We start from the raw sequence: 24,801 nt of genomic DNA on the forward strand, positions 1-24,801 counted from the left end.
ATCCCTGCTGCTCACTCTGAGGCCACATGGCTGAAGACCTGGTGGTGCCAGGCACAGCACTACAGGGGGATGATAGTGCTGCACTTGGGGAGCCAGAGGGGGAGCCGCCTGCCCCAGAGCAGCACTGGCCACTGTTGCCCAGGGATGATCCTGCCACCTACTAGGGTCTCTGTGGCCCTCAGACCCACAGGGGAATGGCCCACGCCTGGGGTGCAGACTGCCTGTCCCCAGGCTGTGCCTCCTAAGTGCCGTCACCCCATGGCCCCCCACTTTGGGACTCAGACAGATACTGAGATACTGTATAGTTTTCACTTTGTGAAGAGGGTTTTTTTGGTGGGTAGGAGGGTGCCGGAGAGGCTCTGTTTGTTGGGGTGCCCTGGCAGGTATGTGGTGCACCTTGGGCCATGCCGGGGTGGTAGGGACCTACCACTGGTGCTGGCACTGCAGGTCATGCCCCTGCTGCTAGGCTGCCTCAGCGTGGCATGCCTCCTCTGCCCAGCCTCCCTGAACATCTCTCCCTAAGCTTCACAAATATTGTGCAGCACGTACCCTGTGATGATGACCCAGGGGAGGTTTCTCTCAGTCACCTTGAGGCGGGCCTTGAGGGATCACCAATGAAGGTGCACTCAACCTGCCAAAAAATCGGTTAATGTGAATTAAGCTAATTCACAGTAAATTTAGTTGCGACTATTTGCACATGTAGACACACCCAATGAGAAGCAAATGTAAACCAATACAGTGGTATCTGTCTAGTCTGCAGCCCCTGGCATGACTGTTTGGAAAAGTGAAACTTTCCCAGTTCAGTTCTGTTAAATGCTGAAGCCAAATCATTTGTACTGCAGAAATAGCAACACTTGGCATGTCTTTACTGGGGGGACACTGCCTTCCTTTACCTCCTCCACACCTGGCCAGCTCAGCTGTTTGGTGTATGTTCAATGGAGCTGTGGGAACGAAGCCACAGCTTCATCTTCTGACCTTCTCTCCCTGTCCTGGCGTTGGTGAGCGATTGGGGTGAGGAGAAAAAGGCAAGATAGAAGGAGAGGTAGCTTTCGCTTTGCCCTGCCTATATGGCGTGAATTTTTACTGGCCTCTTTTTGCTCCTATTCCCTGGCTGGGTGATTATGAAAGGAAAGGGAGACTGTGGCAGGAGTGAGATCTCATATTGACTTCAGGAGTACCCCTGAACAGGCTTGAGCTGTGCTAATCATTTGAATGGGGGTGGGCGGTAGCAATCACCGGAAAATAAAAACAAAAAATAGAAACATTGGCTGAGACTGAATCAGCCAAAAAGAATTCTTTTGTTCTTGGTCATCCCCTGTCAAAATGTGCCAAAACATCCCTTTTACCCCAAATGAAAAGTTGATTTTTCTGACACTTAAGAAAAAAGCAAAGGCATGAAGATGGTAAAGTTTCTGAATGGGGAGACATTCCTGGATTAGAGCATGCATCAAAGATGTGGGAGGCTGACATTTATTTCCCTTCTCTGCACAGGGGATTTAAGTCCTCTTCTCCCTTAACCAACCTATTATAACTTTTTTTGGGTGGCAGGGGGGAGATCTCCATGTCTCCCATCGAGGCAGCTTCCACTTTGCATAAATGATTAAGCATTCACTGGAGCAAGGTCTGAAACCCAGGTGTCTCTCACCTCCTGGGTGAGCCTCTAACCACTACTTTGAGAAGCATTCATGCATGCACTCACTTGCTCTCTGACTGAACAAATACTTAAATGTTTTATACAAACTGAAACAACCACAAACAGAAGCACTGTGGGAGCCCCAGAATGTCCTACAGTCTTCTGGTCAGGGCAGTTTTCTGGGAGGTGGAAGGTGTAGCCTCAAGGCCCGTCAGTCCTCTCATCCATGGTGAGTGCTTTGTCAGGCTTATGCAGGGGAGGGAGGGACTTTCTCTGGCTTTTAAATTCCCTTCATCCCTCATGTCTAGGTGAATTTAAAAATACAGTATTTCCTGTGTGGCCACAACTTCAGTTTTTAAGATTTGACTGGGAAAAAAAGTGTTCAGCTTTACTGCTGATTATGACAACCAGGTATTCTTGTCTTGCTCCAGAGATGTACAAGCAGCAAGGGCACACCAGCATTTTAGGCACGAGGATAAAGTAGAGCTGTTTAATGCATGTTGGAGGAACCATGATGTCAGCTTCCTTACAGGAATGTTTAAGGAGTTGGCTGGTTACCTGGGAAGAAACAGGTCATTTGGGCATGGGCATATAAAGTGCTAAGCACCTTACTCAGCTTTGGATCCTGATCCTTAAAAAAGCACTTATGCACTTGCTTGCTTTTTAAGCATGTCAGTTGTCCCATTTAAAGACAAATCAGTTTGTACCCCAAATGTGTAAAGTTTGAGCTTGTATTTATGTGCGATGCTGGATTAGGGCAATCATGTTCAACAACCTTTTAGGATCAAATCCTTTCTAAAGAAGGCAAGATGGGGGTGATTTCTTGTTTTGGGGAGAAGGCAAGAGGAAATCAGCCTGGTTTGCAGATCATGAATTCTTTATCTGATTTAAAATCGATAGGAAACTCTATAGCAGTGTGTGTGTGTGTGTGTGTGTGTGTGTAAACACATGTTCTAAAAATATTTAAAACAGCCAGCCCTGCTCCCAGTAACGTTGTGGGGAAGGGGGGCAGAGGGAGGGAAATCTTATTTAAAAGGAATGGAGAACAGAAGGATCAGAGAAAGTGTCCTTCCTTAGGACATGTGTAACATCTTACTATGGGATCTCTAAAAAAAAAAAAGTGCTGATCTGTAAAGTGTTTAAGCGGCACAATGTGCCTTTGATGCTTCTGCAGCTGAAGAACCGTTGCCAATTTGATCAGCATTAACTTCAGTTGCAGAGGTCTGGCACCTCCTAGAGCTATTGCCTTCTCTTACCTCACTAGTAGTGGTCCCTATTTATTCTCCCCTCAACCTTATTTCCTCCTGTCTTGCATGTCTTTTCCCTCCTGCTCTCTGGTGTATTTCCCCTCTTGTGACTGCTGCAAGCTCCTCCTGCAATCTGCAAAAGGGAACTTCCCTGCATTAGAGGCTTGGATCTCCTCTCTGATCCCAGGTCCCTTTGCCTCAAACCCCAACCTCACAGAAACACCCCCTCCCACCTCCCACCCCAAACTGCATAGCAGCTCAGTGCCACATCCGATACTCCTCCTGAGCTGCGGCTTCAGGCTGTTGCTGTCTAGTCCAGGCTACTGTATATCAGTCTGGTTTGCTGCTTTCTTCCCCACTCGGCAAGGTAAGTGGTTTCTTTTGTTTAACTCCCTAAGATTTTTTGACCAGTAACTGCATCATCCCTTCGCTGATCTGCTTTCAGCATGATCTGAAGCGTGCTGGCGTGGAGCAGGCAGCCTCACTGCTGGCTAGTGCTTGGAACGATTACATTTTTCAGGCAATAACTTAGTCCCGTTCTGCAGTAGGACAAACCTTTTGAGCCTGGAGGTTACAATTCAAGCATGCTAAAGGAGCAGCACCGGAGGGTTAGAAGCAAAGGTTTCGGTCTTCTCCCTTCTGAACTTTGTGACCGGATGTTTGGGAAGGGGGCTCAGAGCAGCTGAGGACCAGACCCAGGGGTTCATATAATCTGGTATGACAGCTGTGAGAGTTGCCAGGCTCAGGGATGTATACTGACTCCCTAATAATTAGGTAATAAGGTGCACATAGGGGAATTTCTCCCCAACCCCATGCTGTCAGTGGTTGTCTGGTGGCCTGCTGAATGAGAATTTATAACCTTTTAGAAACGAGTATTGTAGCTATTATAAATGCTGGTGGGATTAGGCATATAAATGTCTAAACCATTTCTTAATCTTCCTGAGGTCTTGCCCAGTGAGTTAAAGCTCATGAAATGATAGTCAAGGAGTTATATGGGATTATCTCCTGTTTTAAGCAGTTTCTAATGAACTAATAAATGGACACAGATAAAACACCAAGGTCTTCCGGTGTCTGGATATAAAAACAGACAGGATTTCTCATGTCTATAAACATGCTGGCTAAATAGTAGTTTCTAATTGCAAGGCATAGGTTCTCCCGGTCATTTCAGCTGTTCCTGTTCTGTTAATGGGCTAGTGAATGACTTGATCACAAAGGTAATTAATAAAGTATCAAAATAGCTTAAGCTCTAGGGACAGGCCAGTTAGTGCTTCTCTTAATGGAACAATGTTTTGCCCTTTTTGATGTTTAACTTCACAAAAGCGCGTGGTAAAGACTAGGGTTTCTTATGTTATTTTTTTAGAGGACTAATGTACAGTAATTTCTGGCGTTATGCTTCCAAAACTTTCTGAAATCAGCTTAACTAAAAGCAAAACCTGCACTCCTCTTCAGGGTCCATATGTCAAAGTACTTTAAAGATGTTAGTTAATAAGAAGCTATAAAGTGTTACATAACAAATGCTCATAAAGGATATAGCAGTTGACTTCTACAGTTGCTGCTGATTGCTTCAATGTAATGTGAGGACATCACAATGGGATCCTCTTTGATGGCCATTATCATAATGTCAAACATCCCAGGGGCTGGTTTTTTAGTTCATTAGGAGAAATGAGGTACCAATTCTCGCAGCTGCTTTTTGCTGTAGCGAAAGGAAAGTGCCCTTCCCACAGATTCCTTGGTCCTCTTCTTCCCCCAAAGAGAAGTTTTAGCTTTGAAAAGATTTCCTCTTTTTGCTTAGGATTTGCATGGACTGCCCAGGCCATTCAGTTTAAAGGCAATGGTAATAATCAGAAGCGCTTTGTTGCCTCATTTCACTGAGATTTTTTCAGTCATGTGAAATATGAAATTAGGATTCCAGGGTGAACCAAACATCTGGAATGGACCCTGTGATCTGAAATGTCAGGAAAATCCCCAACCAAGCTAAGGTGAGTTGAGTCCATGTTATTCAGGCCTAACTGACAAAAACATGCAGTTTTTAACTTTTGACTTCAAACTGATTTAAGTACATGTTTAAAGTTAAGCTTTTTTGACATTAAAGTTAAGCTTTCACGTATTCACGTTAAAGATCATTAAAGTTAAGCTTTTTTGATTTGGGCCTAAGCTTGGATGTGAATTGGTGGCTGGAGGATCTCTAAGCTGTGGAGACAAAAAATAAAAAGTTAGTCCTATATTCAGGGAAAGTGGAAGACAGCAGGAGAGACAGTAAGCCAGTAAGAAGTAATCAAGGAGGGGGGGTGTGTGTGCAAGTGCAAGTGTGCATGTAAATCTGCTGTCTGTTTTTCTGTGTAAGAAATTTATATCAATTGCAGATGAATAAATCACACTCCAGTCACGAAACCTTTCTTGGAAAGATACCTCTCCTCCCTTCTTTCCCTGTTCGCTTTCACGTTCAACTCACTGTGCACAGTAGTTTCCTTTCCAAGCTGCAGTGATCAGACCCTAGCCAGTGCAGAGTCTGATCCTTTGTGTGGCCCCAGTCAACATTTTTTTTAGTGTGAAAAATGATCTAACACTTGTCTAACTCATACTTTCTGTATAACCACTAATGCCTCTTGTTCTGCAAAGGGTTTCTTATGCCTTCTAAATTTCTAAATATCATTTGCTGCTATTTTTTTTTGTGCTGCTCTTTCTGTTTTTCTCTCCATTTTCTGTCCATTTGCCTTCCATGTATTGCTTCTCCATACACTGCCACCTCTAACTTCAGAACAATTTTCATCCCTCTGAAGAATGGAATACAGTTGTAACTATTTAGGCTCTAATCCAGTAGTAGTTACTTAGGCACAGGTGCCATTGATCTCAAAAGGGACAGTGACTAAATAAAGGTTTCAAGATCATACCTATAATCTTCTTCAACCAGTATTTCACGATTTCTTTTTTGTATGCTTATATGCAGAGCTCTGTCACTTTTAATTGAACCAGCAATGTTGATTTGGCAAGGAACCTGTTAGCTGGGTTTCTAGTGGGCACTACCAAGAAAAAAATACTTGCATTTTACTCTGAAATGTAATTTGAAATATCTCAGTCTCCTTCAGAACCTGTCCTTTATGGCAGAATTTCTCTTCACTCTTCCATGGATTACACATACATCATATATCTCTTATTTTAATTTTCATGCAGTGTATATTGGGAGCAAGGGAAGTGGTATAAGAATAATTATGCCATAATACAGATGTAATTTTATACAATATGTATGTCAATTTGCAGACAGCAGAATATAATTTAGCACTTGTTACTGATGGCAAGTTGTTGCTTTTCTCATTTTCTAGGACATACAAGCAGAAAGTACCAGAGATCAACGGAGTACAAGCTCGATTAACATTTACTTTGTCTCTCTTCATTCCAAGATGATGTAATTTCATTAGAGGTGTTGGCAAAATTCACTATGGGTGCAACCACCTCCAGCAAGCCACCCGTCTTCGAGGACAATGAAGAAGGTAAGAGAATGCTGTAATTGTTACCTCTTGGGAGAACAATATTCAGCAGGATTGCTAAGGCCTACAACAGTGGACACAGCAGCACACCCCAACTGTTACTTCACTGCTCTTCCTAAACACCAACATGGTTAATACGTGTGCATCCTATGGATGGGTATTGGGAGACCATGTGAACTATGGTTTTGAGAAGTGATAAGGTCAATGGGAGCCTGCGGGTGACCTCTTGTGACTGTCAGTTTTGAAGATGGAGAGTACCTGTTTGGAGTTTGGAAATCCAACCAAGGAGTGATGTTTTTTAGGCTGGTGGGAGAACAGCTTGGGCATAGGGTATTTCCCTGTCCATTCGGTGCTGAAGGTTCTTGGAGATGCCAGCCAGCAGCAATGGTATTAGAGCTTCTTGATAAATTTGCCCTCCCAGGCTACCATAGAAGCTATTGTTATGAAACCAGCATTCAGCACCGATAGCTCAAAACATGAAAATGCAAATGCATTGCCATAGTATTAGCCTTAATACTTAGTGTCAGGGTCCAGTCCTGCCAAGGGTACAGATGCAGAGTTAGAAAAATGCTTGTATTTCCTATCATATGAGTTGATTTATTAACTGCCACTTGGGATGCCACATGAAAGCATATATAAATAAACACATAAGATAGTCACTCGTCATTATAAACTACGATTGTCTGAGACATTTAAAATAATCAAATACTGAAAGATCTTGGCACTTAAATGGATAAATATTGTCTCCTTCTGTAAGGCCTCAGTTGTGTTCAGTGACATGAAATATAATTGATATTTATCAGTTGCAAAATGAAATCTTTACGGTAAATTTCCTTCAACCTTCATAATCACCTTCCACATTCTTCATGCATGATGGGAGGAAGCAAAACATTATATGTTAAAAAGGCAGACAGGCAGGAGTTTTTGAAGCTGTACATGCACTGGAACCTCCAAAAATGTAGGACCCAACTTTCTGATCCATATGTAGGGGGGGCAGTAGTCATGGGACCAGCTATGGCTTCCTGATTTCCTTCTTTGGTTTGATTATGTCTTTTATTGGACCAGCTATATAGTTAAGAAAGATTGTAGACAAGCTTTTAGACACAAAATGGCATTCTTCAAGTCTGGAAAGAAGATACAGCCTAAGCTAAATACCCTGGAGAATAATTGTTTTTATTTAACTCCAGTATGTAACACAAGGCTGTTCAACTGCCGGGCTACAGGTAGCCTAAGAGAGGTTAATTTGTGTGTGGTCCCCACCAAGTTCCCACCCAGCTGCTCTCCAGTTTTCTGTCTGCAGGCTCCCCGCTCCATCCTCTGGCTTCCAGTTTCTGCACCGAGGAGCAGGGAGGAGTGGCACAGCACAGTGCATTGCAGCCCACGGTGCCAGGGGAGCCTGCAGCCGGGGGGACCTGAGCATCATGATGCTGTGTGGGGGTAACCAACACAACACGTAGCCCAGGCAGCCCAAAGCTTGTCCTGGTGTGGCCCACGTGGTGTGGAGCCAGTGGCCCTTAGATGTTGGGCAGCCCTAATGTAAATAAAAAGGGGGATATCAACTTGAAAAATAGGGGAAGTGGGCAGTAAACCTGTAGAGCAAAGAGGAGTGGCAGCAGAGCTGGTAAAGAGCAGCTGAAGTGGATAGAACTAATTAGACCATTCAAAAAGGAAGAGAGTCATTATTACCTGTGGAGTAAAGATAGGCTAGTAAGCATGGATCAGAGCACTGATCTGTTATTACAATGGTTAAGGACAGTACCTGCCTCTGGTACCTAGTGGTACTCCATGTTGAATCCTATATTGCTAGAGGTTAGTGCAGTGTTTCTCAGCCAGGATATAGGGAAACCCTGGGATGGCACTGCATCCTTTGAAGGGTACCAGGAGGTGTGAGGAGACAAACGAGGTGTGTGGAGATAAGCAGATAAGTATATAACTGAAGGCTCAGACTTGTCCCTGCCTGAACAATCCTCCACCCCTGTTGCTCAGCTCCTCTTCAAGGGGGAAAGCACTATACAGTAATATATGAATTAGTTTTTGAAATTGGGTGATATTCAATTCTTAGAAGGGATGGAGGGTGCCTTGAGTCCAATGAAGGGTGCCTCGAGGCAGAAAATGTTGAGAACCACGGGCTTAGGGGCTGCAGCAGATGAGTGGGAGTCAGGAGCGTTGAGATTTATTCCTGATTCTGCCAGTGCTGTTTGACCTTGAACAGCTTGCTTGGCTTGTCTGTGCTTGAGTTTCTCCTAGTTTATCTATCTGTAAAACAAGGATTATAATACTGCTTACCCACCTTGTCCTTATACCACTTCACACACATATAACACTCCAAGTGAATTTATTTTATTGTTATGACCAGGTTTGAGATCTACATTTGGATAAACTGGTGTTTTTCTCAGTGTTTTCACAGAAGCAGCTTAGCAGTGATCCGCTCTTCCTAGTGATGTCTTTGCTGATGCTGCAGTTTGGGTCTTGGTCCAGTTTATTACAAGAGGACTGCTGGGGGGGAACCACATGTCAGAAACAAGCTGTGCTCACTTAGACACTTGGTCATCAACTACAGTAACAGCTCAGAAAGATGAAATGAGAGGTCAGTGCAGTGATCTGGATAGGGAACAGTCAGGCAGCCTATGAAGGAGCACATTGCATGCATCTCAGCTGAGGAGACAACTCAGTAGTTCCAGGGTGACAGAAGATGGGAGAGTTATAGGGGGTTTCAGGTACAAAGCATTCCTATAGCACTCTTACCCCCAACCTTCAGGAATGACATTGATGGGCTTTTTCATAAGCCCAGTTCACCTCTCCATGGTTAGTGGATGTGGAAATGGATGGCTAGTGGACTGACTCGAAGCAATGAGCAAAAGGCTGGCCCAGCCTTTCGCTGTGCTGCTGTGGGGAAAAGAGAACGAAGGCAGCCGTTTACCCTTCTGGTGCCACCATGGAGCAGAAGGGCAGAATTCGAGCCTGGTAGTCGGGACATCCCTCTCAGAGAGGCCAGGATTGAGCACCATGGTTGCAAGGGAGTATCTGGCTGGCCTCTGAGTATGCTTGTTGCAGTACACAGCGCACAGTGGTTGGTGAAACATGCTGCTCTTTTTTCAAAGGAGACCCAATTCTGTGTGGCAGGGTGTGTCCACCGCTATCTAGAGCCATTTTATCCCGATTCTGTAGCCCCAGTTCCATTCTCCCCTCCAAACCCTGTGCTCATGAGTGACTGGTGCCTCCTGAATCCGGGGGGGCTCCTGCAGAAGCTGCTGAGAGCAGTGGCCCTGTCGGGGGGGCACCAGTCCTACCGACAGCATCAGTGTCAGCCGTCGGGGGGAGCATTGACCCTGTCGGGGGGGTACATGCACCCCTGTGTGCCCTCTACCAGTCGCCTGTGCCTGTGCTGTACGTTAGACAGGATTTTGTACCTCTGAGCTTATTCGGAGAATTAATTTATGATGATATCCTCCAAACATAATGAGAACATGATGCACCATTTCCATGACTACATTGGGTTGCTAGACCTGTAATAAATGCTGAATACGTGCATGGACAACAGTAACCTCCACTTTGGCTAAAGTGGCTCTTGGCCTTGCTCCCAAATTATTAGTGCAATTGTTTGTTATTTCGCATTAAAGTAATTGGAGAAAATGATGGACAACCTACTTCGCAATGAGGTTTTCCTGGAGTTTGCAAATTTTAATCTTTTATGTTCAAGCACTTGGTATCAGCATCTGCCATAAATAAGTAGCAGCACTGACTCAGCAGTACAGATGACTGATTTTCCCCTTTTCTTCCTTGGAGTGATGTGGTCTGAGTGGGAGATTCTGCCTGTCACAAACAGAGGTCTCCTCCTGCTGGCTCTTTCTCACTTGGGTGGATTTCACCTTTCTTAACACCAAGGGTTGATTTTAATGACTGAAGAAATTCATACACCTATAAGAAATGTAGGTTTTCTTTTATGGCAAAGGGAATGGGGCCCTTTTCAATGGTCAAGCAGTAGTACCCCACGGCCAAAAAGTTCACTAGGTTTGCAGACGGTTTCTTTTTTATCTGTTGACAAATTAAGAAAAAGGGACTTCCCCTCATTACTGATCACACCTCAAGGGATCAAATATATTGGAATTACTTATAATCACTGTGAAGGGGTGGGACACCAGAGGAAGCCCAGGGACTCCCTCCCTAGGGGATTATTCTCCAGACAAAGGGCTCCATCCTGAAAAGCATTAAGCATGTTCTAAAATCCCTCCCTTTTCAGGGAACTATTTTCATATGTTTGTAAATGAACTGGAAGTTCTTGCATAGAGTTGAACACGTAGAGTATTCCTTGAATTTGTTTCTGTCTTAGATCACGCTATATTCAGGGCTGGACTCAATGATCTTGCGAGGTCCCTCCCAGTCCTAATGTCCATGAAATCTAATGTCTGTATTACATACCATAGCAGTATAAAAACACTAGTTCTCTAGCACTGAGGTGGATGATTTCAAAAGGTGGATTCTGATCATGGGACCTTTGTATCATGGTGGTCATGCTAAATACACTGACAAAAATCATTCATCCACAGTTCTTGGTGCACTTGACACGCCACATAATTATGCCTGTTATACAGTTAGGGGAACTGAGATAGATAGAATATAAGTGATCTGCCCAAATTCAGTGAGAGCTGATCTTGTATCCATTTGGAAACGTCCCATTCACTCCAACAGGACAGGATCAAGCCTATCACAATCTGTTGGCAGATGCTGAACTCAAAGCCAGGTATCTTTTTCACATTCCTAGCAGGCTGTTGTGTCCAGTATATCCCAGTGTCTCTCTAAAGTCAATTTAATATTCTTCTACCAAATATGGGAGCTAGAAGTGACTGCAAAATGAATAAATCATTATTCCCATGTTTGATTGTCCAAGACAGCTAAAACCCAGTGCTTTCCCCCCATGATTACAATAGGTATCTGTGGTGATATTTTGCAATGTGTTTTGTTCTTTTTTTATCATAAGTTTTTGGGCCACACTGTCTTAAAGCATGCTTAAAAGTGGGTCACACAATGGTGTTGTGATCTCTAATTTGGTCTGTAGGTATTACTACAATAGAAATGGATAGTAATAGGTAACATGCAAACATGTAGGCATTTTCTATAAATCCTGTAAATATGATGATCAAATAAAATGAGCATATTTATTCTTTAAAGGCATGGTTCTAGCTGTGAAATTAATTTACATTTGATAATGATTTTTAAAAGACGTTGTTTTCCTTAGCAGGTATTTTCAGTGGGTCTTGTTTTCACTAAATCTCATCAAAGGCCTGATCTACAGTCCTTGGAAGCCAGAGGAAAGATGTCCATGAGCTCATAAGTAGCTTTAGGTTGCTTTATAACTATAATTGTTGCTCCATGTCACTCTGTCCTATCCATGCTGACTATCTTTATCAATGCCCTCCTCTTTGTTGTAACCCCATCTGGGTTTGCCTTTCCATTTGTGCTGTAAGGAGAAGAACGGGTCTTGGGCACTGTAAAAAACCGTAACAGCAAATCCTCCAATCTCTGGAGTGCTAAAGAAATCAATGCAAGTTCAGGGCACTCAGTTACTACTGAGGGGAGGACTTCAGCCTCTCACAGAATTCATCCCTAAGTGTATTTTCAAATCAGATAATTGCCTGCTCAAATATATTTTCTTCCACATGTTGTTAGACTCAATTAGCAGGGAAGCACAAAAGCAGTTGCAAGATCCTGAATGTCAATTGCATGATAAATTACTCTTGACAAGTAATTAGATCCAATAATTTCCTTATAAAGTAATTAGACCCTATAATTTCCTTATTTAAGGCCAAACTCTGCCACCCTTAGTCACATGGAGTATACAGCTCCCTTAATTTCAATGGGATTATTCCTGGAGGAGGATCCTACACAATGTGAGTTAGGCTGTGGACACGAGTGGATTGATTTGTGACAAGTCAAGCTGTGTGCTAATTTTAAAAAGCTAAGAACACATGATACAAGCCCAAAAAGCAGAACATCTTACTCCATTGGGATAAATTGGGGCTACATTTCTCAGGCTTTCCAGTGCCTGCTTTTCAGTCCCTCCGTGCTGAGTTCAAAGCCAGACTGAACTAAATAATATTACAGACAGCTTCCTAGTGAAAGGAGGTTAGGAGATCTAAGTTAAACCCAAGTAAATCTAGCTAGATATGAGCAATGTGAGAAACACAGGATTTGAGCCAAGAGCACAAACTTTAATGAATTAAAGGATAAAGCCATTTATCAATTTCTAACCAATAATGTAGAGGGCCTACTATGACCTCAGAGCAATCCCTGCATCCTACAGAGAGTTAGAAATAGAAGGATAAAAAATGACTGATACCATAACTGGTTACTTCCATAATCCTTGGAGGTCTGGAAAGGAAAAATTGGTGAAGTGGAAAAGGAGTGAACAGAGAGGTAGATAGGAGAGAGTTAGTTAGGAGATTATGTTGGGAAGCTGCAATGAAAACTGTTAACTATCAATACTATGCAGTTGTTATTAGGCAGGGAAGCATTATGTGCTGTGGACACTCACAAAACCTAGTCAAATGTTTGAACGGCTTCTGGTTGGAGTTATTTAAAATAACACCATTTCTCAATGGAGATAATGTAAGGAAGGTATAGCCAGAGGAAGGAGGATATGGTTTGCTTTCTCTTTTTGTTGTTGAGCTTCGGGATTCATTCAGTAAAAAAGAACTGTTTCTCTCTCCTAAGATGCTCATTCAGTACATTGACTTAATATCATCAATAATTAATCCTTCATGTTGTTGACCTGACATTAGCATCAACATTAGTGATATATGTCAGCTAAGAACTGGCAGTAGGTACCAAGACACTGAAGGAAGAGAGATGCTGGTGAGCCCAAGAATAAGATAAAATGGAGGCTACTTTTACCAAGACATTCATTGTGCTCAGTGGTCTGGCAAATTCCATATTTGCTGATCTAACGGTTAGGAATAATCATTTCTGGATCCCGTTCCTACCCAGTGATTTTTCTTTTATTTGACCTTTGGAGGTCACTGAACTCTCCCTCTGACCCAAACTCCACATCTATAAAACTGAGACCAAAATATGTATGTCAGATTATTTCTGAGACATCGGAGGTAGTGCATGAAAGGCATGTTGGAAGTACAAACTGGTGAGGCTTATTGTTGTTTCAGGTATATAAGAAAATAGGTATTCACAGCCAAGCTTCTGGGGTTTGGTCAGCTCAGCACCAAATTAATGGGACCTTGATCCTAACTAGGCACACGGGGACAAAACCACTATAAATATTATGCAGTATTTGGGTCTGGCTCTCCAATTCCTGCAGTTTCTGCCCAGTTTCAGGCACACACATAGCTAATGATGGGTATGACTCATTCTGTATCCGGGTCTTCTTTAAAGTAATCTTTAGTCCCATTGCCAAGCTGCTGTGACAAGCAAGGATTGTGCTTGATTTTTACTCATTTCATCAATATATACCATTTTGTTAATATATTCAGGGCTTGGTTTTTTTGCATTGCTTTCAAGAGTACCCAAGCATCCGCTGTGCTGAGATAGGCATTTTGTATTTATAGAATTTGATTAATGGCTGGAAACACTGGCCATTTCAGTAATGGCCATTTCAATAATTGCTAATCAGTGACTAAAAATCTTTAATGGCTTCTCTCTGCTGGGGCTGTAATTCATAGAAATCTTTTAATATTTCCCATAGGGAGAAATTTACATTTTTTTCAAGTGATGCTATAGAAATGTACCCTCCTCTATTTAGGAAGCAAGCATTTAAGAAAGGTGTTAGGAAAATGAATAATGTGCATACAAATGCACAAACCCTTGAAGTTGCATTTACTCATTCACTTAGCAGAGAATGTATATTATAATAATTAATGATTTAAATATTCTGAATGTTTTTTGTTTAATTTGCTAAATAAGAATGAGTTGATCTGCTTTCCATCAGTACTTGTTACGGCCTTGGAAATCTTTGAAATTGGGGAGTGAGAGATAGCGGGGTCTCAGCTGCCTTTGTCCCCTGCCCCTTGGTCCTGTACTAGGTGTAGCTTGTTTGTATCTGATGACTGGACCTGTAAATGCCACTCCTTGTACACCATTGAGAAGGGGCCTGGGTTATTCTGTGGCTGTGGGAACTTCTGTGTTGAATGACAAGGAAAAAAAATAGGATGACATTAGTCCACCAGGTGATGGTAAATGGTGCCCAACTGACATAAAGTTGAAGGGACAGAAGAGCCCGTCCTATAAAGTGTTTTCTCTGGGATATTGCTCTCTTCTTGCTCCTGCTCATTTCAAGAGAAGCTGAGGCAGCCCAGTACCTTGCAGAATGAAACACTGAATGCTTTCTTCCTTATCCACACAACTGGCACAGCATAGACATTGCCGCACATTGCCCCACACAGTGCATCTCCACTGTGACCTGGTTAGTGAGAAGATAGTTTAGGGTAGGATTTTCAAGGTGGCTCAGCAGTGGCTTAGTTCTAGTCCATATGATGTTGAAGATAATTTTACCACTGACCCATGTGAAGGCAGGATTAGGCCAACAGATTCTTAAATCCCCTTCTTCTCCCCTTCTTAAATTCTTTTAGTCCTTAGTTTCTGTGTTAACCATTGTGTTGGTCATGGGTTTTATTTCCTCTGTAGTGCTGGCATTTATAGTTGGAGCTCATGTCGTTCAGTTGTTAGAGCATCAGATCCTTAGGATTCACAGCTTTGATTCAGATGACAAGTTGTAATTTGATGATAGAAGGTTCTGAAATTTATCAGAGAAAGGTATAACAAAAATCAGTGATTGGAAGTTAAAGGTAGATACGTTCTTACTAGAAATGAAGGGTAATTTTTTTACAGTAGCCCAAGCTAATTATTGGAATGATTTACCGAGGGTTACCGTGAAGTCTCCATCACTGAAAAACTTTTCAAGCGAGAGGGAATGTTTTTCAGAGGTATGCTGTAGTTCAAACACAGCTATTGAAATTGAAGCGAGCAAGAGCTGGTACTGGATGTCAGACTATACATTTGTCGTGGTCCCTTTTGACTTTGGGATCCATGAAACATCTGTCCAGTAGGAATTGGAGTTAACTTGGTTCAGGTCTTCAGATTGTAACAGCTTTTTTCCATGACTGACCTTGGGCTGGATTCAAGCTAGCAGCTAGAATTTGGGGAAACGTTCCAAATGAGTCAGAAATAAAGTCATGATATGTGCATAAAGAGAGTGTGTTTCCTCTAGATACATAGTTTAAGCCTGTTTTTCACTGGTGCATCCACAAAACTCTCAGTGATGTTAATTAAAAGCAGGAATATATTTTTATGGAAGGAATGGAAGCCATTACACATCGTGTCCTTCTTTTGCAGTAGTGGGATGGATGACTGGGTGATGGATATTAGATAATATACACCCATTCGAGTAGTGACTGCTACTTAATAGATGGGATTTTAATGAGGCTTTTGACAGGGTTAATGTGTCCTTCATGAGGCTGTTTCTCAGGCTTCCTTAGCTCCTTCATTTTTATCTGTATCATGCCCCTTGAATCTGTATTCAAATACGATATACTACAAACCCTTGCTTAATGTTTCAGGCATATCATTCAGCGTGCTCTTAACTGTATACACAGCTGTATAGCTGTATATTTGCCCGAGCTTATCTGATCATATGAATTCTTTCTTTGATGAGAAGGATTTATCCAATTATATCTAAAAAGAACTGGATTAAGGTTTGCATTGTGCATGGGTCCAAATGTAATGCTTTAGGTTTTATTCCAGATTTTTAGCAATGCAAAGCTTAGTAGCATTTAGGAGTGAGGCTTTTGGATTGACCCACTGTGAAAATAATATGAAAAGGTAGGTAGGATGGAGAGATAGAAAGGATGATCGTCCCTAATGAGATGTTCTACAGATCAAAACTGTCATGTTATTTACAAGTCATACCCGGATTAGAATCTATTTAACAAAAATCAAAACTACAATAAGATGAAAGAAGGGCAAAGCAGCTGGAGAGTGTGCATGTGTGAGTGCTGTGGTTAGGTTTAAGAGGTTCTTAGACTTTCGTATGTTAAGGCCTGATGGGACCAAGCTGAGCAGGTGGCCTGACTGTGCATAACCCAGACTGTAAAATTTGAGTGCACACCACAGAATTGTGCAAAGCTTTCATGTGTTTGGGTCACAGTCTTTGACTTACTCATTTCCATTAAGTAAGCAGTAAAAAAAAGTGTGCAGTTAGACCAAGATACTCTAGAAGAATAAAAATCAGCAATGGAAAATACCACTGGACTCATCTGGTCTATCTGGTTTATAGACTGCTTTCAGCACAGATTACCTCCTTATGTAGGTTCATTTGGTCTCTTGAGAGAAGTAAGAAATTTCAAAATGAAAGAGTGACCATCTGTTCTGTGTGTGTTTTCACCTTCCTCTGGAGCTATGTATACCGGTCAGTGTTGGAGGCCAGTACCAGTCTCCACAATATGGCAGGGTAAGTTCTCTAATGTGGTTTATCTTCAAATAAGATCAGTTGAAATTATTGCCATGTTTTCTTTCCATGTGATCTTCTTTTTAAACAGTGTAAAGTCCAGTTAGGACTTAAATCCTGATGCTGCTCTGATTTGCTTCTACTGTTATATACAGGGTATGCTGCATGTTCTTTAATGCACTGCAGTTACTGTACATTAAGTTTAGTACTTGGATTACCAAGTACTAAATCAATGTGCAGTAATTTGTGCTTCTGTACAGTAGCACCAGTACACAGGTTTTTAGTGACGCTTACTTCACAGTAGCCTAATATTACTGTACAGTACTGTATTAGCACACTTTTTGCGTGGCACGCTACTGCACAGTGTTATTGGGCTACTGTGCAGTTAGCGTCTTGTGTAGACGTTCCCACTGTGAAGCTGTAGCCTAATGTCAGTCAGCATCTGTCATGGTCATTATCAAATGCCCTTGTTTTGCGTCACAGACCAAACATGAATTTGGCTGTGATGCTGTATGAATCTTCGGTGAGGGACAATGTGTTTTTTGCGGTGGAAGTGTGAGTTACAACAGTCTTGCTGAAAAAATCTCGGTTGATAAAATGTTTGGGGAACAAATGGCTCTTGGTTTCTGTGTAGCTCAGTTCAAGGTTTGAACTATATTCATTACGGATGGCAATCACAAGAAGCTGGATTTCCCAAAGCAGCCTTTGATCTAGGAGGCAAAGGAGGAAGAAAGTTTAGTAAGACATGAACAGAAGGTATTCACACACCAATGCCCCCATGAAAACAAGACAGTGCTTAAGTAGTCTGCAGCGCAGACTAAGGGATGTTAACTAAGAACCTCATCTATGGCATTGTAGCCAGCCCTGTTCGTTCTCCTGTGACAGGTTTGGCTGGAAACCCATCTGGGAAAAGAAACAGTAAAGGATGTCCTCAAGGTGTTGAACTTGGGTACAAAGAAGGCTTCTGTGGTACCATAAATGACACCATTTTACACTTGGTATAAATTTGCTGAATCAGACCTTGATTTCTGGGTGAAGCCCAAGAAGACAGACACTATTTTCTCCAGGGATATTTGGGATTTTGTTTTGTTGCTAATCTCTAGTTTTAATGAGACACCTCAGAAAAGATTTCCGAAGAACTATAGGGAATTTGACACCTAATCCCCTTAGGACAAATCTCAGTGCAAGTACGCAAAACGACTTAACCTGTCTGCACCAGACAGATATGATAGATATGATATGGGCATCCATTTGTTCTGTTTTGTGAAGCAAAGCCTTTTCCTTCTGATTTCCTGTAAGATTTCAAACAAAATGCAAGCGGGATGGTTATTGTGAAGGGCAGAGTCCTTTGGTTTTCTACAAGCATGAAAGGTCAATGTGACACCTTCCCAGGTGAGATTGCTCAGGTGTTTTCACAATCTGGTAAAGCACTGTACACCTTATACTAAATACAAGCCACTAGTTGTATCCGGATGATGACACGATAATACTGGCTTGCAAGAAAGAGTTTGAATCCTTTGAAGTGGAAGCAAAATCCAGTTTTATTTGTGTCTAAAACCTCACTGTGTGAACTCTCAGAGAACGGGGGATGATCACTATGGAGAAAGCTGTCTTCTACAGTAATTAATAAAATGCTAGCCTCACAGCTGGCAGTCTCAGCAGAGAATTCAGGGATTGAGCATGGAGAGAAAGCTAAGCCAGTTTTCACCAATTCCTATGCGTCCCCACCACAACAGTCAACACTAATTGGCTTTCTTCCTGTTACTCTCCACAGAGAGGCCACTGACTAAGTGGCAGCATGGAGTACTTCTCCTCCGGGGCCCTGGGGGCCATCGCGGTGGCACAATGGTGGAGCCAGTGGGGAGAACTTGCCCTACTGCTTCCTCCACTGCCTGCGCTCAGTGGGGGAACAGAGGCTGTCAGTGTCCAGCGCTGTCAACCTGGCACTTTTCTGCAGTGTGAAACTCGCTTTATAAATAAAATATTTTGAAAGTGACTTTTTGTGAAGAAAAAAAGTCGTCTGACCCCAATGCAGAAGTTTGGTATTGTTTCTTTTAATGTGCGGAACAATTTCGAATGCAGCCTGCTCCCCGGCTAGTGGTGCAACAGGAAAAAACTGGCATGAATGAGTAATCAAGTGTCTTGCTCCCTGTCAGTTTGAATCCATCATGGACATCCTCGCTGGGCTGTATTGTTCCATTTAGAAAGGGCTTTCTGCAAAGCAGGTCAGGCACATGGTCCTCTCCTGTCCAAGCACTAATTGATTGGAAATGAGTGGATGAACAATGCAAATTAACTCTGTAATTTCAGGCCCTCTACATCCATGGTGCTTGATCATTTGGGGGCCATGCTAATTAAATCTGATGCATTATTAGAAATCTATCAGCAGCCTTCATTTGGTGCCTCAAATCAGCCATCTAATGAGGTTTAAGTACCTTTTAAGTAGTTATCAGTAGCTGCTGTAAGGAATGGGTCTCTGGTTTGGCATGGACTGTTCTTAGTTAATGGCTACATGGTCTAGTGCCAGATGGGGTCATGAACACGCCGTAGCAGGACCCTATGATTTTGAAATTAGTGTTCAGTTTCTTGTCCTGAAATGCGCTTATGATTGCTGTTCACCCCAATTTCCAAGACGATGGGAGGTTGAGTTAATTTGTCTCTTCATATGCTGCCCATCTAGAAATCCCATTGTCATTTCAGGTGACAAACACATTGATATCTAGGCTGATCACAAGCACTCAGTCTATATGCTTCATTCTAGTTACTGCTATGAGAATCACCTGCATATACTTCCTGGAGGCAGCTGGGGAAGCATGGCTCAGTACTCTACCACTCTTCAGAGGCCAAAGAGAGACATGAAATGGTCATTAGGTTTTTCTTCTTTTAACTGTATTTCACGTTCCATAAAGCCGTGTAGAGTAGGTCGGAGGCTCCTGGCTATGCAGAGACCAGGCATACTTAGTGTTGGGTGACAGCAAAGTTTGAAGCTTTTGGTGTTGTTGCCTTCTGCTGTGCCATTAGCATAACAATTACCTAAAGCACAAGGACCCTCTGAGCTCAGGCTCCTATGTCGGGTATTTGTTTCATAATCATCAAACTCTATAGATACTTAATGACATGGATGGTTTCATATTTGGCCTCAGTGGAAGCAAATCCTCAGTGGGAGAGGTGGTGTGAAAAGGCTCGGGTGACGGTTTCCTGCCTCATATGCCATTAAAGAGAGATGTGTAAAAATCCCAAGAAACTCCCTGCTTTCACAGGCGAACAGAGTACAACATAATCAATGCAACTACTGTGAGTGACAAAGAGCCATCTTTACATGACTCCCGCTGTCCATTATCAACTAGAGGAAAGAATTGCCTAGAAATTCTTTTCTTTTTCACAACAGTCTCTGTTCAGGGAAAAAAACTAGAACAAAATCAAATTGTACATCAGATGATTAATGTATGAATATCTGCTGTTTCTTGCAGTCACTTTTGACCATTTTGAAATTTTGCGAGCCATTGGAAAAGGCAGCTTCGGAAAGGTAAGCTTCTTGAATACAGAAGTAGTGTTTGCGTGCCTAACAAAGCCTGTAGCAGTTCAAGGAATACACACATCAAAAAGGCTTACTTGTGACAGCTCACTGCAGATATATGGAATATTGCTCTGTCTGACCTGAACTTCAACTCCTAATAATGCAGGAAGAGAGTAAGGCTGACTTCTCGACTATTCAGAATCCCCAAACTATATTACAGGATATTAAGTTTTAGTTACTGATGAACCAAATCAGCTGAATGGGTGCATATCCTCAGAAGACAGATTACCATGACATAAACTTGAATGTGGTGATGTCTCCTTGGTAAAGAATTGAGCAGTACTGCAGTGTGTGGTGAATATTGAGCAGAGGTGTGTTTGAAATGCCACGCTTTTTATTTAAACACTGTATTAGCTTTTTTGTCCTCTCCCCCTTCGCCTTTCCTGTTACAGTGATTTCTGTAAGGAAACCCATGTCTGGAATTGCCAGAAGTTATGATATTGGTGGGTTACTTGCTCCGCACAAGAAAAGGTCTGTCAGTCTCTGTAGAGAGATCATGCCTGACAAGCAGGGAGAGGTGAAATTTTCCAGGAATTACATTAAAATGCCATGTCAGGTTGGCCCAAACTTTCTGCTAAATTCTGCAAATAGTTTCAGCCAAAAATCAAAAAAGTTTGTGTATTACATTTTAAAAACTTCTTAATTTTTTTGTTTGGAAAGATGCTTTGTTTGAAGTCAGTCTACATCTGATTTTTTCAGTTATTTACACATCTCACAAATCCACCTTCTCTGAGGGGCAATGACGTGTAACACAAGGAAAATGGATGATTTGGGGATTCTTTGAGACTCCCTGACCTCCCAGCTTTGTCCCCAGCTAGAAGAATAACAGTTATTCTTCTATAAAGTAATGTGGAAGATCAAATCTTAATTGTGCGGAGCTGGGATTTAGCAGCATGAATCTCATTATAGCAAACAGTAGGGTGCTTCTAGGACCACATTTTACCTGTACAAATGCGCTACATTGTTTTCTCCTACCAATTCTACCCCGTCTTTGTGTCTCGGTTTGCTTCCGCATAGGTCTGCATTGTGCAGAAGAATGACACGAAGAAAATGTACGCCATGAAATATATGAACAAACAGAAGTGCGTGGAGCGTAATGAAGTGCGAAATGTGTTTAAAGAGCTGCAGATTATGCAGGGCCTGGAGCATCCCTTCCTGGTTAATTTATGGTAAGTCATTTCACTTGTTATTTTCACACTTTTGGTTTCCTAAGCGTCCTTTGCAGAAGTGCTGAGCCCCTACATTACCATTGACTGCACTTGAAGAGGTGGTAGTTCAGTAGTTCTGAAAACCTCAGGGTTCTGCTTTTTTAATATAAATCCATGTATTTAAAAATGTTTATTTTTGCTTACTTTTGCTTATTTTTCTTTCCCTTGCAGCTCTTTTTTGCTTTTAACCCAGTTTTAACACAGATTCTTGATAAAAGCAACAGTTTCCAGTATGATGTGAAAATACAGTTGGATTCAAACCGTGCTCACATAATGGGACCCCTCCCCTGTCACAACCTACTTCTTTTATAGCTGAGTGGATGCCCACTGACTTTACACAGTGAGAATCGACTCCATTTATCTTTATTCCTTTCACTATAGAGGCTGCCTGGCAGAAATAGAAGTTGCCCTTGGCCTTCTTTTCCTCAGGAACATTTACCTTTAGTGCCAATGGCTTTGGCAAACACCAAATAGGTTAGATTAACTCTGGCCTCCTGGGTGTATCAAATAGTCTACATCAGCAAACTCACTGCAGCTTTGTCATTTAAAATGCACAAGTTGACAAGCATGTGAAGCCTCTGTCTGCGAGGTGTGAAGTGCCCACAGTACCTTGTGCCAAGACTGGCCCTTTTGAACTGCTTAAACAGGTGCAGATCCCAGAATGGAGACATAGTATTGCCTTTTAACACAACACACGTTGATTTTCTGAGCTATAATGATTAATAATCTTGGTGAAAATAACTGGATCTTGTTCAAACTGGATCCAGCTTGGCAGGAGGTGTCCAGAAATTTCATATTGAAGAGAGCGGGTGGAAGCATGCATCACCCACTAAGTACTTCAGGAGACCAGTCTTCATTTTAATCAATGTTGCTTTCCTCTCCCTTTCTTCTCTGCCACTTTCCAGTTCTGATTGTCTGGTTTATCTTGTGCTATGAGAGGCCAGCTTTAAAACCTTATTGATATTTTCCAAAGTAATGCTAATCAACAAAGATAAAAGGACTTTTGTCATGGAGTTAGTGATGAGGTTGAGGGGAGGGGTGAACCTTGTCATCCAGATTTTATTGCAAAACCCCAGCTATCTCTTTGGAAAATGTGTACATAAAATTATGTCTTTTCTTAAGAGGACCTGATACATGCAGCCTACACAAGCTGTTTTCAGTAGTTTTCCAGCATCAGGATTGATCAGCACAATGATAAAAGGCATGCTAACCTCTCCATCTTCATTTGGTCCAGCATGTTTTCCTGCAATGGAACAGGAGAAGGAAGCTTTAAATAATACTCTGCTAAATCCAGACAGTAATTTTATTAGGACATCGGTAATGTTTAAAGAGGCATGTGACTTCTCTTTAATTACATGGCAGCTTAGTAGGGTCCAAGGTAAATAAGATCTAATTATGACATCCCTGCAGGGTACCAGGTAATTAGGTTTATTAGATGTAAGGATAATTTTAGAACAGGGCAAACTTTTCAAACCAAAGCACAGCACCATAGGAATGCTACTGGATTAAATCCTCAAAACTCCACCGAGGATCACAGGTTGTTGAATGACGCTGGGTCCTTGGTGGTTTTTTATTGAAATCCTCTATGTGGATTGAATGCTTATTTTGACTGCATATCCATTTTACATTTTATATTCATTTTAATTAAAGGTTAGGCCACAGCCAGACCCCTGGATCCTGCCACCCCGAGCTTTGGGAGTGGTTCCAGAAAGCAAAACTTGGAACTATCTCAAGTTTCAACAGAAAACTCAAAGCAAATTCACAATATGATTCTGTCCAGCTCATAACCAAAGATACGTGCATAGGCAATGGCATGTCTTACTGTATCTTATTGTTACATCACCCGCAACTCTCCCATATGGTCTTTAGCTTCCCATCCCGAAAATGAGAGAGTTAATCTTTGCTCTTGACCTATTGACAATGCTGTTTAGTAGATTTTTTTTTCTTGTTGTTGGTTTGTTTTGGTAATATATGTTATCCCATCAACAGGATGGGTTGCCAACATGAAAAGCCATTAAAAAGATGCAGCCCATAGGTGATCAATAGAGCTGTCTTGTAGGGATACTTAGGAAGCTGTTTACAAGATAAATGAAGACACTCCATGGGGCTTTTAAAAGTGGAGTGGTGAATAATATATGCATCCCCAAACTATCTGGGCAATGGGCAGAGCGCTAGTAAAAAGCTGCTGGCAATCTGTACAAGAATACACATTATAATTCCTGCACAATACTGGCTTCTAGCTGTTTTTCTCCATTTCTGATTGCAGCTGCAGTCAGTTTTTGGGATTTCCCTCTGTGTCATCTCTCTACACTCTCTTCCCGCTCCTGATAGGCTTCCTTGGACCTATCTGGGGCTCCAGAAAAAGAGAAGTCATGTGAATCCATCGTGAATAGCAGAGTGAAATCTGTCCAGACACTCTTCCCATGTCCTAGTGGTCTCAGCTCTAGCCTTCAGAGCAATGTTTCCACAACACATTTGGAAATACCTGAAGAGGTGGCTCATCTCTCTCTCTTTTTTAAAGTAGCTTTTCAGGCTCTGCTGTATTGTGGCAGTTGCTGGAAGCTGCCATATGAAATAGTGTTGTAGTAAAGGCTAGTAAAGGCTTGTTTGTCTCCCCCAAGGGGATTTTTAAGTTGCTCCTTAAACCTTCTAGCTTGATAAGGGTTTAAACAACACTTCCTACTGGTTTGACTGCTGAAGTTAGCGCATTCTGCTTTCCTTTTAAGCAAAGGCATAACCTGATTTAGCATCATATTGCTTATGCTGTTTCCCGTGGGAATCTCTTGGCAGAAGAGCAAACACTTTTCATCTCTATATTGAAGGGCCTGCTGTGAGCACTGAACATTCAGAGTCCAGGGAGTATTGATTATTTGAGTCCTCATTTTGATTTGCCATTTTGACTGAAGCTGATAGACTTGCCTACAGTTAAAGTAGTCTGACATTTCCTATTATAGTCTTATTTTCAGTCTGTGTTCCTATGCTAGGTGGATACCGGAGCATACCAGAGGAAATCTTGAGAAAATTTTAGGGAAAATGTTCATTCATTTCTAAGAATGAATTTTGGGAAAATTCATTATTTTATATACACTAAATGTTCTTAGCTTATATAAACTCAGCTGTTTCTTTAAGAAGCTTTAGTGCACCCATTCTTTTAGCAAGGACTTGAAACTTGACACAAGGTTGGACTTTGCCAAATTCAGA

General features: G+C 42.0%; 1 protein-coding gene across 4 annotated transcripts in view; it reads left to right on the top strand.

Annotated features, from left to right (window-relative positions):
• The first annotated feature begins 1,785 nt into the window (after positions 1-1,785).
• Positions 1,786-24,801, top strand: part of STK32A (serine/threonine kinase 32A) — a 73,656-nt gene continuing 50,640 nt past the window's right edge. Inside the window, exons 1-5 of one of the 4 annotated variants that reach the window (XM_090065333.1) lie at positions 3,132-3,247; positions 4,785-4,859; positions 6,279-6,368; positions 20,286-20,341; positions 21,410-21,561. In XM_090065333.1, coding sequence (XP_089921459.1) covers positions 6,317-6,368; positions 20,286-20,341; positions 21,410-21,561 — 260 coding nt within the window. In that variant the 5' untranslated portion in view covers positions 3,132-3,247; positions 4,785-4,859; positions 6,279-6,316. Of the gene's footprint in view, positions 1,863-2,888; positions 3,248-4,784; positions 4,860-6,200; positions 6,369-20,285; positions 20,342-21,409; positions 21,562-24,801 lie in introns of those variants that run through there. The other 3 variants (XM_090065331.1, XM_090065329.1, XM_090065330.1) reach the window with 3 other exon arrangements.

This window comes from Crocodylus siamensis, chromosome 10 (genome assembly GCF_052110815.1).
Source record: "Crocodylus siamensis isolate JL-2025a chromosome 10, ASM5211081v1, whole genome shotgun sequence".
NCBI lineage: Eukaryota > Metazoa > Chordata > Crocodylia > Crocodylidae > Crocodylus > Crocodylus siamensis.